This window comes from Mirounga leonina, unplaced genomic scaffold, assembly GCF_011800145.1.
Source record: "Mirounga leonina isolate KUSES-001 unplaced genomic scaffold, KU_Mleo_1.0 Mir_201, whole genome shotgun sequence".
NCBI lineage: Eukaryota > Metazoa > Chordata > Mammalia > Carnivora > Phocidae > Mirounga > Mirounga leonina.
The window spans coordinates 23,344,163-23,359,164 of record NW_023270504.1 but is presented as its reverse complement, the minus strand read 5'-3'; the positions used below and the strand labels follow the sequence as shown (position 1 = coordinate 23,359,164).

The window sequence follows — 15,002 nt, the reverse complement described above, 5'->3', positions numbered from 1 at the left end:
CCTTCCTTCCTTCCTTCCTTCCTCCTTCCTTCCTTCCTTCCTTCCTTCCTTCCTTCCTTCCTTCCTTCCTTCCTTCCTTCCTTCCTTCCTTTCTTTCTTTCTTTCTTTCTTTCTTTCTTTCTTTCTTTCTTTCTTTCTTTCTTTCTTTCTTCCTTCTTTCAAGTTTTCCACAGGCCTATCTTCAGAGGTAGAGATAGCAGTCACCCCAGGGATGTTCTGTGTATGTCTAGCCACACGGTTAGTCTTTCACAGCTGTCTGACTCCAACTTCAGTCAGGTAGCTCACCTTCTCACCTTCCTTCTTCTGTGGCCCCTTTCTGCCCTTAATTATTGGCTTAACCCATTCCAATGCTCTATGAAAGTGCCTAATAGAGTACCTGGTGCATTCAGTGAATGTTAGTTTCTCTTATTAAAATCTCTAATATCATCATTAACTGCTTTTTTATCCCATTATGAACCCCATTGTCAATCTTGCCTCTTAGAAGTTTCCTAAACTTGTCCTTAGCTCTAGCCCTTGCTCAGAAAGAATTTTATTGATAGGCCCATTCCTGCATTGAAGTGGAGTTCTCCTGAGCTTCAAAGAGAAGCTCTATTCTCTCCAGTTCTGAGAACCCCTGGGGGCACAGGGAGGGCCTCTTCTCCCCATTTCCCTTCCCCTTCCTAATCCTTCAGTGCCATATGCCCTGACATTTATCTGCATTGTTTTCACCCTTTGTCTCTCTTCATGTCAGCCTGAGGGAGTCCTTGTGGAGAAGACATACAGTTCATTGCTTTGCCCAAAAGGTGGGTGAATGCAGAGAGGGGTTGGTGCTGAGAATTCCTGTCAGCGACAGGAGATTTTTGTAGGCCAAGGGAGGAATACATAGGACAAGAAGGGATAGGAGAGAGTCTGGGGTGCTATCCCCTAATAGGGCCAATTAGCTGAGAGACAGGATGAAGAATAAAAAATGTACAACACAATTATGGGTTTTTTGGGAATTTATTTTCAGCAGAGAACACTATGAACAGGTTAAAAAAAAATTGCCTCCAACCCACAGAAAGCACTGGGTACAGAAAACCCTGGATTATAGAAAGTTTTTCTATGGTTTGGACTTGAACTCGCACTATGTCCACCTTCTCTACTTTCTCCTTTTCTCTGCCTCTCACAGGACAAGTGGCTTCAGAATCCATCTCCTTAGAGCTCCCTGTGGATGTTGTTCCTGATTCAAGCAAGGCTTATGTTATGGTTCTGGGTAAATAGCCAGAGATTCTTGCTCAAAAGAGAAAAAAAAATGGGGCTGAAATCTGCCAAAACATGGAGTGGGTTGGGGCCTATGGACCTATCTGAAGGAAGGCATGTTAGATTAGAAGTGACAGAAGAGCTTATTTTATACAGTCGGCAAATACACCCTATAGGTAACAGTACATGTAGAATTAGATGTATATGATAGTTAAAAACAGGAGTCTGGACAGGAGGAAGTTAAAGGTCAGCAAAGCTTCATACGTATTTAGGTTCAGGTGGTCTATAAATTGAGTGGAGGAGAAACACAGTGTTTGTAGCAGCCATTTAAAAAAATGAGGAATTTATGTATTTGAGTATAGTTAGGGAAGATAAAACCATATTTACACAGATGGGACACTTCACTCCTCTGAGCAAGGAGAGGGATTGAGTAGAAAAGCCTGAGCTTGAAAATCATACCAAATTGGGTTAGGATCCAAGTTGTGCCATTTAATAGCCACGTGACCTTTAATAAATAAGTGAACAATTCTGATCCTTTTTTCCCCTCTTCTGCAAGACACTAATGATAACCTACCTCTCAGGATTGGTGTAAAAATTAAATATAAAGTTTCCACCATAATATCTAGCAGATAGTAGGAGTCCTGGACGAGTTAGATTATTTCTTTATTCTTATCCCCTACCAAGATCCCTTCCAGGTTAAAATTTCTCTATTTGGACTGTATTTGATTCATACGTGTTGTATATCACTCATCTTATTGTAGTATAGTTCACTGTCTATGTCTGTCTTTCACACTGCCTTGTGGGCTCCTTGAGGATAAGGGCCATGTCTTTTACTTTGTCTTTTACTATTGACAGTTCCTGCCAAATAGTTGACCTTCAGTGCCTATTTATAGATTTGAGTTGAACTTGAACTTGAACCTGAACTGCCTTAGGTAGCCTATGTACCTCTATGTACTCTAGCACCTTGTACGAACCTAGTATTATAGTGCTATATTGTAATTGTTTATAATGAGTTTTACTTGCAATGTTCTGTCATTGGTTCCCCCTCTGATTATGATCCTTTGAGGTAAAGACTGTATTTGACGTATTGTCTCCCAGGCACAATGTGGGTACTCAACTAAATGGTCGCTGATACATGTTTGTTAAATGAATGCCAGTAACTCACAAGGGCTCCTTCTCTCTACCATCACTTTCTCTCTCCTTTTGGATCTCAGGAGACATTATGGGCACAGCCCTACAGAACCTAGACAATCTGGTACAGATGCCAAACGGCTGTGGGGAGCAGAACATGGTCTTGTTTGCTCCCATAATCTACGTCTTGCAGTACCTGGAGAAGGCAAAGCTGCTGACTGAGGAAATCAGGTCTCGGGCAGTGGGTTTCCTGAAGCTAGGTGAGTCGGTTCAATCTTTTCTTCTTGGACACGTTTTCTAGAGCCTAATGATGGTTTAATAAGATATAGGACGATTCCCCCTGAAGTGTCCCGCACCCTTGAAAGCCTTGAAAGCATGTGTTTTGAAGTTGTCCCTGTGAACTAACATCGTATCTGGCTTCCCAGGGTACCAGAAGGAGCTAATGTACAAACACAGCGATGGCTCATACAGTGCCTTTGGGGAGCAGGATGGAGATGGAAACACATGGTAATATTGCCCAGGTGTCAGTGTACCCCAGAGCACAATTCCTGGGCCTATGAAACTATTCCTCTACCTCTCCCCTTAACCCCATTCCTTCTTATATCCACTCTCTCTACCTCTTTAATATTGTTTATTTCAGCCTCACGTATGGTCAAGCCCCTCACCCTTCTCCCTGACTTTGTGCTTCCCTAGTTCTTTTCCCCATTAATGCCCATTAATATCTCCCTTTTCTAGGCTTCTACGGCATTATATTTCCTTACTCCCCTTCTGGAACCTTATACCAAAATAAACTATAGCACTATTGTACCCTTGCTGGGAAATCCCCCCTCATGCCACACTTCCTTCTTTACCCACATAGGATGACAGCGTTTGTCACCAAATGCTTTGGCCAAGCTCAAGAATTCATCTTCATTGATGACAGTAATATCCAGGATGCTCTCAAGTGGATGGCGGTAAACCAGCTCCCCAGCGGTTGCTACGCCAATGTGGGAAGGCTCATTCACACAGCTATGAAGGTGCAAATCTGCTCCCGGGCCTTCAGCTCACTACCATGTCTGGGAGGAATTTGCACCTCTGAGCAGAATGAAAAGAGCATAAGCCTGGGAGTCAGTGTTCTTCAGGTCTCAGGCCTGGCTTCGGATGACCTTGGTCACCATACTTAACCAGTCTGAGCCTCAGCTTCCATGTCTGTAGAATGGGAATGTGTACTGGCACATGGTTCTCATGGTACCGTCCTCAGATCAGCAGCATTAACAGCGCCTGAGAACTTGTTTCAAATGCAAATTCCAGTCCTACCCCAGACCTACTCTGAGAAACTCTGGGAGTGTGGGCCAGCAATTTGTATTTTTAACAAGCCCTCGAGTTGGTTCTGATATTTGTGGAAGTGTAAGAACCACTGGACTAGAAGTTCTCTGGGTTGGGCGCCTGGGTGGCTCAGATGGTTAAGCATCTGCCTTCGGCTCAGATCATGATCGCAGGGTCCCAGGATCGAGTCCCACATCGGGCTCCCGGCTCAGTGGGGAGCCTGCTTCTCCCTCTGACCCTCTCCCCTCTCATGCTGTTTCTCTCCTGCTCACTCTCTAATAAATAAATAAATAAGATTTTATTTATTTATTTATTTGAGAGAGAGAGAGAAAAGTGATAAGGAAGTCATTACATCCTTTTTGAGTTTACAAGGGTGAACAGGGATTAAAAGTCAGTGAATTCCTCTAGAACTAGGTGCAGTAAGAAGGATATAAAGAGGAGGAGCTAGAGACACTCACATGTGTGGTCTTTCCCATCTCCAGCAATGCAGCTGTGAGGTACGCCACTCTTTAGGAAGAGTTGTGAAGTCATTAGATCATTGTTGAGAGTTTTGTGAGAAAGCCCATGGAAGTCCTTAAAAGGCACTGTTATACTTTTAGCATGAAGAGGAACGAGATGGTGGAAGCTAGTCAGAAGACCTATGGGTGTTGTAGAATCACCCTTTTGTAGGTCTTTAACATTTCTTTGGTATGAGATCACTGAGGTTGACTGGGTAAGAGTTAAACTTAGAAACTTAGAGCTTCTTTGTTTTGTTTTGTTTTGTTTTGTTTTTGAGAGAAGGATGGGGAGGGGCAGAGGGAGAGGGAGAGAGAGAATATTAAGCAAGCTCCACGCCCAGTTGGTTAAGGGTCCCACTCTTGGTTTCAGCTCAGGTCATGATCTCAGGGTCGTGAGATCGAGCCCTGTGTCAGACTCCGTGCTCTCTCTCTCCTTCTTCCTCTGCCCCACCCCCAACTTGCACACGCCCTCTTTCTCTAAAATAAATAAATAAATCTTTAAAAAAAATGTTAAACTTTTAATTAGGTAAAATAAAGGCTGAAAAATTAGACTTAAAATTCTATAAGCCAAAAAAAAAAAAATGCTCCCAAATACATAAGATTCTTATAAGTTTCTACTTACCTATCTCCACTAGCATTAGAATTTATAAATTAACAAGAGTGGTTTTCATGTAATTGCTGGAGGCATTTATTGATCCTCTCAGCTTCATCTTGGAGAATGATGTATCGCTCTACACACACATCCCTGTGGAAACATTATGGCCAATGTATCAGAAGATTTTGAGAAATTTTTTTTTCTAACTCATGCTTAATTTTTGGTTGGTACTTGCTCTGCTCTAAGGTGCAGCATTTACAAATTGAATATGAGAAATCATTTCCTTTTAAGACCTTCCTAATTATGCTTCTTTTTCCATAGGAGAGTCCATTCACTGGAGCCCAAAGCCTGCTCTGTCAGTGGATGCCAGACCTTGGTCTCAGCCTGAGGCTGTAGATGTGGAACTGACAGCATGTACTACTGGCCCAGCTTAGCACAGCCAGCCTGACTCAAGAGGAGATTGCCAAGGCCACTGCCATAGTGGCTTGGTTGGCCAAGCAATGTAATGCATATGGGGTCTTCTCTTCTACTCAGGTAAATAACCTCCTCTCCAACTGCCAACTCCATTCTTTTTTATCAGGTAGGATTAGGTCCTTTGTGGAGATAGGAAAACAACAACAACAACAAAACAAAGCTGTTGCCCTTGACGTCTAGGTCAAGGTACTTACAATTCTATAGGGAGGGAGAAAATCATGTGAAAAATATAGGATTCATAACACTGGGTCGTATGAACACATATATAGCATTATAAGCACTATATGCATTTAATGCTCTTTCTTTTTTTAAAGTATGAGACATCCTGAGATCAATATTTTACATGTGAATAGGACATATATAATTATGGCTAAACTATAGATTAACAGATTAGAAGGCCAATTATGGGATTGGAAGCATAAAAGCAAGGTTTTACTGATTTACTTCTACTATTGAATATATTGGGAAGCTAATAAGATATATAATCTTTACTCTAAATAAAATTTACAAACTAGTGGGCGCCTGGGTGGCTCAGCAGTTGAGTGTCTGCCTTTGGCTCGGGTCATGATCCTGGGGCCCAGGGATCAAGCCCCGCTTCGGGCTCTCGGCTCGGCAGGGAGTCTGCTTCTCCCTCTCTTGCTCCCCCTGCTTGTGCTCTCTCTCTCTGTCAAATAAATAAATAAAATCTTTAAAAAATAATAATAAAAAGTTTACAAACTAGAAGTAAAGTTAGGAAAAGTTCTACAATTACAGAGCAGGATTTTGTTATATAACATAAAAAAGATACAAAATAATGCATTTCAAAAGGGAGAGAGGGCTTGTATCAACTTGAAGGATGAGAAAAGTCTTCAGGGGCACGGCATTTGAGATAGATCTAGAAGGATATGTAGCGACGCCTGGCTGGCTCAGTCGGTAGAGCATGTGACTCTTGTTCTTGGGGTTGTGAGTTTAAGCCCCACATTGGACGAAGAATCTACTTAAAAGATAGATCAGATTAGATAGGTAAAATAAAAGGGTATGTATGATTTTGAGAGACAGCTATTGAAAGGAAGAGGAAATGGCTTGAGCAGAGACAACAGTTTGCAAAAGTATAGAATGACTGTTGGGAAAACTGGGTTAGCTAAAGCATAATGGGACTTCAGTTTAGAAAGGTAGGACAGCTTTATACCATGAAGGCCCTCTCATTTCAGACTCAAGATTTTGCCCAATTCTGAGGAGCTATTAATTTTTTTTTACCTTGTTTCAGAAAGATTGACCTGTTATTGGTGTAGGGGGTGACTTAGAGCAGGAAGACACTGGATTTTGAAGAGATAAGGACACTATTTTCATTTGCCTAGGTTAGGGGTAAGGAGAAATTGAATTAGTCAGGTGGCAGTAAGGGAAAAAGGGTAGAATTGCATGATAAATTCAAATACCATCATAAAAATTGTCTTAAATGATCATGAAGAGAGTAGTCATTAATTCATTTGTTCTGCAAATGGTATTAAATACATGTCCAATTCACTGAGAAAACAAAATAATCAAGAAAACGTATTTCTTATCCTTATAAAGATTATATTCTGACTTGTTGAAATTAGGGCCAGTTTCACTGAGGATGTAACATGTAAATTAGACCTGGAAACAGAATAGATTTTAATTGATACAGTGTTTGGTAAAGATGTCAAGAGCACTGAGCTTGAATATGGTAAAGTCATAATTGGAATATTTTTAAAGTTATATGGTACTATGCTTCCTTACTTCAAGGAAATTCTTGGTCAAAGATCAGGAAGGATTTTCTTCTTCTTGCTGAGCCCTAAATAAGTATGATATACAATTTTAGAAAGCAGTGGGTGAAATGTTTAGAACACTCAGTGACACATATACGTCAAAATTGTTTTTCAGTAAAATCCTTAGCTATTAGAAGTCACATGTCACCCACATGGGTTATTCAGTTAATGATGAGGTCTCATTTCTTTTTTTTTTTTTTTAGGATTTATTTATTTATTTGACAGAGAGAGACACAGCGAGAGAGGGAACACAAGCAGGGGGAGTGGGAGAGGGAGAAGTAGGCTCCCTGCTGAGCAGGGGGCCTGATGCGGGGCTCGATCCAGGGACCCTGGGATCATGACCTGAGCTGAAGGCAGACGCTTAACCGACTGAGCCACCCAGGCGCCCCAAGACAAGAGTCTTTTAACCTCCATATAGAGAGTGTTATTTTCACTTTAGTTTTTTTTTTTTTTAAGATTTTATTTATTTGACAGAGAGAAATATAGCGAGAGAGGGAACACAAGCAGGGGGAGTGGGAGAGGGAGAAGCAGGCTTCCCGCGGAGCAGGGAGCCTGATGCGGGGCTCAATCCCAGAACCCTGGGATCATGACCTGAGCCAAAGGCAGATGCTTAACGACTGAGCCACCCAGGTGCCCCTATTTTCACTTTAGTTTTAATATGATGTTTTGTCTTTCTTCCCCACAGCTGAGTAAGAAGACTCAGACCTATACCTTCACCATCAGCCAAAGTGTGTTGGTCACTAACCTGAAACCAGCAACCATCACAGTCTATGACTACTACCTCCCAGGTGAGGGCTGAGATCTACCTGTGTCTCCCAACATATTTCTGCCTCTTTCTTCATGATATCACTCTTAATTTTACAAATACTTCTCCCCAAGCCAAATAGAACATAATTACATTATTCGATCTCCTAAAACATTATAATTTAATTATATGTCATTCTTAAGTCTTCTGTACTACGGATATTTTATCAGATGTGGTCCATAGACCAAAAGAACAATACGGACCATTGTTCTTTAAGGACTAAGTATTCTGAATATTTTTGCTGTGATTAATAATTTACCACAATATTAGTGTTTGGAACTTTCCTGTAATTCTTAATATGCTCATAATCTATAGGAATCTTCTGAAAAAGGCTAACGCAGTAGTTTTCAAGAAGTATTTTCTCTTTGAATTCATGAGGCCTGTAATGTAATGATACATGTCATTTCATTTTACAGATGAACGGGCAACAATTCAGTACTCTGACCCCTGTGAATGAGGTAAGGGTGAGCTTTTAGGGTAGGGTGATCGTATTCAAAAGTTAAGGGGACCTTCTTCTGAGTTACTGTTATTGTCTTTTGGAAGCTAATTTTTGATAGAAAGTGGGCTTTACTTTTTTTTTCTTGTCTTTAACTTTTTTTTTTTATGTAAACTCTGTACCCAACATGGGGCTCAAACTCACAACCCTGAAATCAAGAGTCACGTGCTCTACTGACTGAGCCAGCCTGGCACCCCCATTTTTTGTCCCAAATTCTGAAAGGAAGAATAATAATCTTCATAGCTCACACCAGAAAAAGTTAATAGTGGCATTTGTGTGAGGGCTTCTATGTGATTTTTATTTTTTTATTTTTATTTTAAAGATTTATTTTAGAGAGAGAGACAGAGAGCATGAGTAGGGGGAGGGGCAGAAGGAGAGAGAGAAGCAGACTCCCTGCTGAGCCCACGTGGAGCCCATTGACAGGGCTTGATCTCAAGACCCTGAGATCATGACCTGATCCAAAACCAAGAGTCAGATGCTTAACCAACTGAGCCACCCAGGCGCCCCTCTATGTGATTTTTAAAAACTGTATCTTTTTTCTGATTGAAATTAATGAATTTTTAAAATTATTTTTACATTCTACATCTTTTTATAAAAATACTATGGGAAAAGTAAAGATTACCTGATTCTACTCCCCTGAGATAACACTATTAATAATCTTATCGTGCATTTGTGAGATTTTTTCCTAGATAGGAAAAAACAAGGACATGCCTGGCCAGCTCGGTCAGGAGAGCATGTGACTTTTGATGTCAGGGTTGTGAGTTCCAGCCCCACCATTGGCATAGAGATAACTTTTTAAAAATAATTAAAATAAATGAGTAAGAAAAGGCTCCTCTATACTTGTGAGGATTTTCTGAGTATAATGATGTCTTCTTTTTTTTTTTTTTTTTTTCCTCTCCCAGGATAGAAGTTGGAAAGAGACTAATTTAATCCTCTGTGACATTACTGGACAGCATTCTTCTGCCTCTTAAAGCAAAACACATTCAATCCAGTAATGTGATTTCTCTGACTGACTAGTGAGTGAGTAACAGATGAGCAGGCTTGAACTTCAGCTACTTTCTACTACTATTCACAGATGCATAGGTGCTAGAATAAAGGGCTGTGGGAAATGAAGTAAGAATAATCACACAAAGGAGAAATTACATGGAAAAGACCACTAGGAGAGATGTGGTTTAGCCATGTAGGGGACTCTCCAGAGAGGATATGGAGGTAGAGGATGATCCAGGGAAGATAAAAATGTCTTCCTGGAGATTAAATCTAAGCGAAGATGTAATTTAGGGCTTTGGGAATAGATTAAAAAATTTTTTTTCTTTGAAAAGAAAATCCGTGTCCTTGGCTCTGTGCGTATTTCTGTGGATACCAAAGGTTCTGTTTAAAGATGATGATCATCCTTTAACCAAAACTTACATTTTGGCTTCTTCATTAAACCTTTTGACCCAGACATGTCAGAGGATCATATTACGGATTCAGGGAGGGGTCAGAGTAGAGAATGCTAATTAAGGGACTGACTGTGTTCAGCCAACCAGCACTGCAGGGCAAAACAGTGATTGATAACAAGAAGAGTGGCTGACCAGGATTCCCTGTCTCTGTCTTTCTCCTTCAGGACTCCCCCAGCCTTTTCCTGCAGGGGATACCTCTCATTGTGTAAACTCTGGAAGCAATGTTTTTGTTTTAGAAACAGGATTGGAAGCAAAGATATGGGGGAAAAAAGAGATGAATGATATTTAAACAGAGAAGATCTTCTAGGTAATCACACCTTTTAACCCTGGATATTCACTCTCTGATCTTACTCCTCTAGATTTTAAATTTTGACCAAAAGAGTCAGGGGGAAAGTAAGTCCATGATGTAGAGATATTTCCCTAAGCCCAGGGCCATACCTGCAAAAACTATTCGTTCCCTGTCTCCCCCACCCTAGACTCTGCCCTGGACCTCTTAGGAGTTCCCAAAGTGAGAGAAGATGGGGAACATACCCAAAGGAGGTCATCCCCAAACCTGCCTTACTCCTCAGGTATCACAAGAAGAGAATAGAGAGAACTCTAAAGAAAAGAGGGCACTCATGAATGCTCCTCCCATTCCTGAGCACTCTACCCTCTGTTACATTTGGCTCTGTAGCTCCTACCAGAGCCATCTTTTTTGCAATGGAGGGGGATGGTGATCCTTAAGACTTAAATTGTATCTGGATAGAACATTTTAAATGAATACAGAAACTATTCTTGTATCTTTTGGGCTTCAGATACGAGAAAAAGAATATTCTTATGACTTAAATTATCAACTACACTAGCAGAAGGATGTAAATGAAAAAATTTATGCATTGTTCAACTTACTGAAATGTAAACATTTTTTTTTAAGATTTTATTTATTCATCTGAGATACAGAGAGAGAGAGCATGAGTGGGGGGAGACAGAGGGAAAGGAGAAGCAGGCTCCCTGCTGAGCCAGGAGCCCAACGTGGGGCTCGATCCTGGAATCATGACCTGAGCCGAAGGCAGACGCTTAACCATCTGAGCCACCCAGGCGCCCCAGAATGTAAACATTTCTGCATATCTGAGAAGCAAGGTAGTTGTAAGGATTAAGTGACACTTGGTATTATAGTACTTACAGTACTCAAGACCTGCATTTATTATATGCCAGTTACTTTACCAGTTCTGGGAATGCAAAGATAAGTAAAATGAGATTTCTATCCTCAAGTTGCTCACAGACTGGTGGAGGGAGAAAATAAATCAACCGTTACAATACAGAGTGGGAAGGAAGGAAGGAAGGAAGGGGGGATGGAAGGAGGGAAAGGAGGAAAGTGCAGATAGCAGAAGTACCAAAAGCTTTGGGAGTACATAGGAGAGGCACCTTCCCAGACTGAGGTGAAGGGGTGGTCAAAACAGCTTTTCCAGGTTAATGGATGCCTGAGCTGGACGAGCAACAACCAGAAAATGAAGGAGGAAGCAGGTTTGGATAAAGTGGGCTGCGTATGAAAGACAAAGAGGTAGAAGCAAGCATGGTATTTCATCCAAGTAGTTCAGTGCACTCATGGATTGTGTGTGTGTGTGTGTCTAAAAGTTAGATTGCGAAAGTGGAGAGAAATTAGGTCATGACTTGCTTTTTAGAAAGATCATTCTAGCAGAGCACCTGGCTGGCTCGCTCAGAGGAACGTGCAACTCTTGATCTCGGGGTTGTGGGTTCGAGCCCCACATTGGGTGTAGAGCTTGCTTAAATAAATAAACAAACTTAAAAAAGAGAGAAAGATCATTCTAGCAACAGAATAAAGAATGAAGGGCCCCTGGGTGGCTCAGTTGGTTAAGCAACTGCCTTCGGCTCAGGTCATGATCCTGGAGTCCCTGGAGTCCCGGGATCGAGTCCCGCATCGGGCTCTCTGCTCGGCAGGGAGCCTGCTTCTCCCTCTGACCCTCCCCCCTCCCATGTGTTCTCTCTCTCTCATTCTCTCTGTCTCAAATAAATAAATAAAATCTTTAAAAAAAAAAAAAGAATGAAGAGAAGAGTAAAGCTGAAGTTCTCAAAACCATCTAGGAAAGTGCTGCAATAATCTGGACAGGGGCTGGGAAGCTACAGTGGGCACAAAGAGGGGGCATCTGCAGAAGTGACTCCATAGAAGAGATGGCATCAGGAGGACTTAGTGATGTCAAAGACAAAAGGCACCAGACAAGTGAGATGATTTTATTCGGGCTATTGCAATAGAGAACATGTGTGTTAATGAAGAATGTCTCAGAAAAGGAAAGGGACCTGAGGTTTTATAGAGGTAGGAAAACAAAGGATGCATGAATCTTACTGGAGTCGTGAGGAAGGGTAGAGATGGGTCTTTTCATGGAATATCTGAGAATAGGGTGGTTCTTTAGAGTTAGCTGTTTTGCCAGAACACAAAAGGTAATGGGATTTTGGAAAACAAAAAAAATGGGGGTATTTCTTAACTGGCCAGTTTTCTAGAAGCATAGGGTTCAGGTAAAACTCACCACTGTCAGTAATTAGTTGGATATAAGACAGGAGAGTCAGAGAAGAGTCTGGGAAGTCTGCCAGGATTCTAGATTGTAGAATACATAAGAGAGGAAAACCTTTTCCTCTAATCTCTTATATTCAGTGCCTGGGACCTGTGAATTAAACTGGCAAAAAATAGATTAGCAGGAGAAAAGATCTATTTGTATGCACCTGGTCACTTCACAGGAAAAAAATGAAAACCCCAAGAATCAGGTAGGTAGGCCTGTGGGCTTATATTACCATTTTAACAAAGGGTGATACTGTTGTGGGAGAAGTTACCAAAGGAAAAGGGGTTTGGGCTTCTAGGGGCAATGACATTGTGGGAAGGTAAATAAATATAGGGGGAAAGGAATAGAAGATTAAGGTTATTTTAGTAAGGTTTACTTGTGCAGATACAAGTTCATGCTGACTGGGCACCTGGGTGGCTCATTAGGTTAAGTGTCTCCCTTTGGCTCAGGTCATGACCCCAGGGTCCTGGGATTGAGTCCTGCATCGGGCTTCCTGCTCAACAGGGAGTCTGCTTCTCCCTCTCCCTCTGCTCCTTCTCTCTCTCTCTCTTGCTCACCCTCTCTCTCAAATCAGTCAATAAAACCTTAAAAAAAAAAAAAGTTAATGCTGACTTTCCATCTCCTGTGATAAAGGTTGTTCTCCTGGTATGGGAGAGGGGAGGGGAGACACCCTCACAAAAGGAAATGAATGCCCTGCTTTCAGGCAGAAAGGAGGAAAGCAGAGTTCTTCCTGTATCTGCTTTGTAGATACACCTTTGGTCTCCCAACCTTACCCTTATTTCTTTAGGAACACCAAACTACATTTAGTTCCCTCTTTCTACTATGTTCTCTGATAATTTTGAAATACACTTTTTATGGTGCTTGCAAAGCCTCTCCATCTCTTCTGCCTGGAGGACTTCCATTGGTCCTATAAGGTATGGCCTTCAAGGTGTGTTTTCTACTTTAGTAAGTAAGTCTTCCACAAGAATTCCTCTCCATTCCCATAGCACTTTGTGCTTCCTACTGAGGACTTACCAAACTGGGTTCACATTTTCTGTTAATACCCCCACGTTTCCCACCAGAATGTGAGACCCTTGAGTGCTTATGCCTTAGAGTATACACTGCTAATGCCTCTCCATCATCCATTCTCTTCTTCTTCACTAAGGAAAAGCACAGTTGTATTTGAAACAGTAATGTGCCCAACTATAATACTCATCTCAGAATTACTTACATTAGGGGAGGCAGTGGGGCAGAATTCTAGCCAAAAAAGGTAACTGGAAGTCTCTGGAAATAAATCCCTTCTGAATGAGATGACAAAACCTCACGAAGGGAAAGCTTTTGGCCCTTCTTCCTTCTTTCTGACTGGAACAAGGACGAGAATCCTGGGGGAAGAGCATCCTTTTGCAATCATGCAGATAAAAGCCATATGCTGAAGATGGGAGAGCAGAAGGATGAAAGGAGTTTGGGTGCTTGATGACATCACAGATCAGTCCTGTCCTTGGACATTTTGGATAGGTAATGAAAATAATAAATGGCTTACCTTTTTTTTTAACTTTTTAAAAGAGTTTATTTATTTATTTGAGAGAGAGAGAGCAGGGGAGGGGCAGAGAGAGAGGGAGAGAAGCAGACTCCCTGCTGAGTGGGGAGCCTGACACGGGGCTTGATCCCAGGACCCTGAGATCATGACCTGAGCTGAAGTCAAACGCTCAACTGACTGAGGCACCCAGATGCCCCTAAACTTTTTACCGAAGTATAATAAACATATATAGAAAGTACACATCTTATAAATATGTAGTTCAATGAATTAAAAGAAATTAAAAACACACCCATGTAACTAGCATTCTAGAATGTTACCAGCATCCTTGAAGTGCACTCTCCAGTTCTGGTCACCAACCCCCGAGGATAACCACAACACTAACTTTTTTTTTTTTTTTTAAAGATTTTATTTATTTATTTGAGAGAGAGAATGAGAGAGAGAGAGCATGAGAGGGGGGAGGGTCAGGGGGAGAAGCAGACTCCCCGCCGAGCAGGGAGCCTGATGCGGGACTCGATCCCGGGACTCCAGGATCATGACCTGAGCCGAAGGCAGTTGCTTAACCGACTGAGCCACCCAGGCGCCCCGAAAAGGATAGTTTTTTTTTTTTTTTTTAAAGATTTTATTTATTTATCTGAGAGAGAGAATGGGAGACAGAGAGCATGAGAGGGAGAAGCAGACTCCCCGCCGAGCAGGGAGCCCGATGCGGGACTCGATCCAGGGACTCCAGGATCATGACCTGAGCCGAAGGCAGTCTTTGAACCGACTGAGCCACCCAGGCGCCCCCACAACACTAACTTCTAAGAGCACAGATTATATTTGCCTGTGCTCTTTGCACATAAAAACAAGAATGTGGGGTGCCTGGCTGGCTCAGTCAGTGGAACATGTGACTCTTGATCTCAGGGTCGTAAGTTCGAACCCCATTGGGCAAAGAGATTACTGTAAAAAAAAAATGTAAGAAAATATATGGTTTCTCCTGGCTTATTTCCCTCAACAGTATGTTTATAGCTATTCTTGATATTCTTTTGTATAGTTATAGATCATTCATGCTTATTGCTACATAGTATTCCACTGTATGAGTGTACTTCAGTTTATCTATTCTACAATTGCTGGGAAATTAGGAAGTCTCAAGTTTTTGCTACTTTGAATAGCATTGCTATGAATATTCTAATACAGGTCTTTTGGTGAACATATTGTATGCATTTATATTGGAT

The 15,002-nt window shown here is 41.6% G+C and overlaps 2 protein-coding genes across 2 annotated transcripts in view; both read left to right on the top strand.

Annotated features, from left to right (window-relative positions):
* A2ML1 (alpha-2-macroglobulin like 1) overlaps positions 1-9,275 on the top strand; it is a 32,394-nt gene extending 23,119 nt beyond the window's left edge. Inside the window, 11 exon segments of the mRNA XM_035027847.1 lie at positions 731-782; positions 1,148-1,231; positions 2,433-2,609; positions 2,775-2,856; positions 3,209-3,365; positions 4,254-4,272; positions 5,068-5,158; positions 5,160-5,280; positions 7,672-7,774; positions 8,208-8,249; positions 9,190-9,275. Coding sequence (XP_034883738.1) covers positions 731-782; positions 1,148-1,231; positions 2,433-2,609; positions 2,775-2,856; positions 3,209-3,365; positions 4,254-4,272; positions 5,068-5,158; positions 5,160-5,280; positions 7,672-7,774; positions 8,208-8,248 — 927 coding nt within the window. The 3' untranslated portion in view covers position 8,249; positions 9,190-9,275.
* A 682-nt stretch (positions 9,276-9,957) lies between these two features.
* The window catches only part of PHC1 (polyhomeotic homolog 1), a 51,818-nt gene continuing 46,773 nt past the window's right edge, over positions 9,958-15,002 (top strand). The window contains exon 1 of the mRNA XM_035028269.1: positions 9,958-10,033. The gene's annotated coding sequence lies outside the window, so the exon portion shown is untranslated. The remainder of the gene's footprint in view (positions 10,034-15,002) is intronic.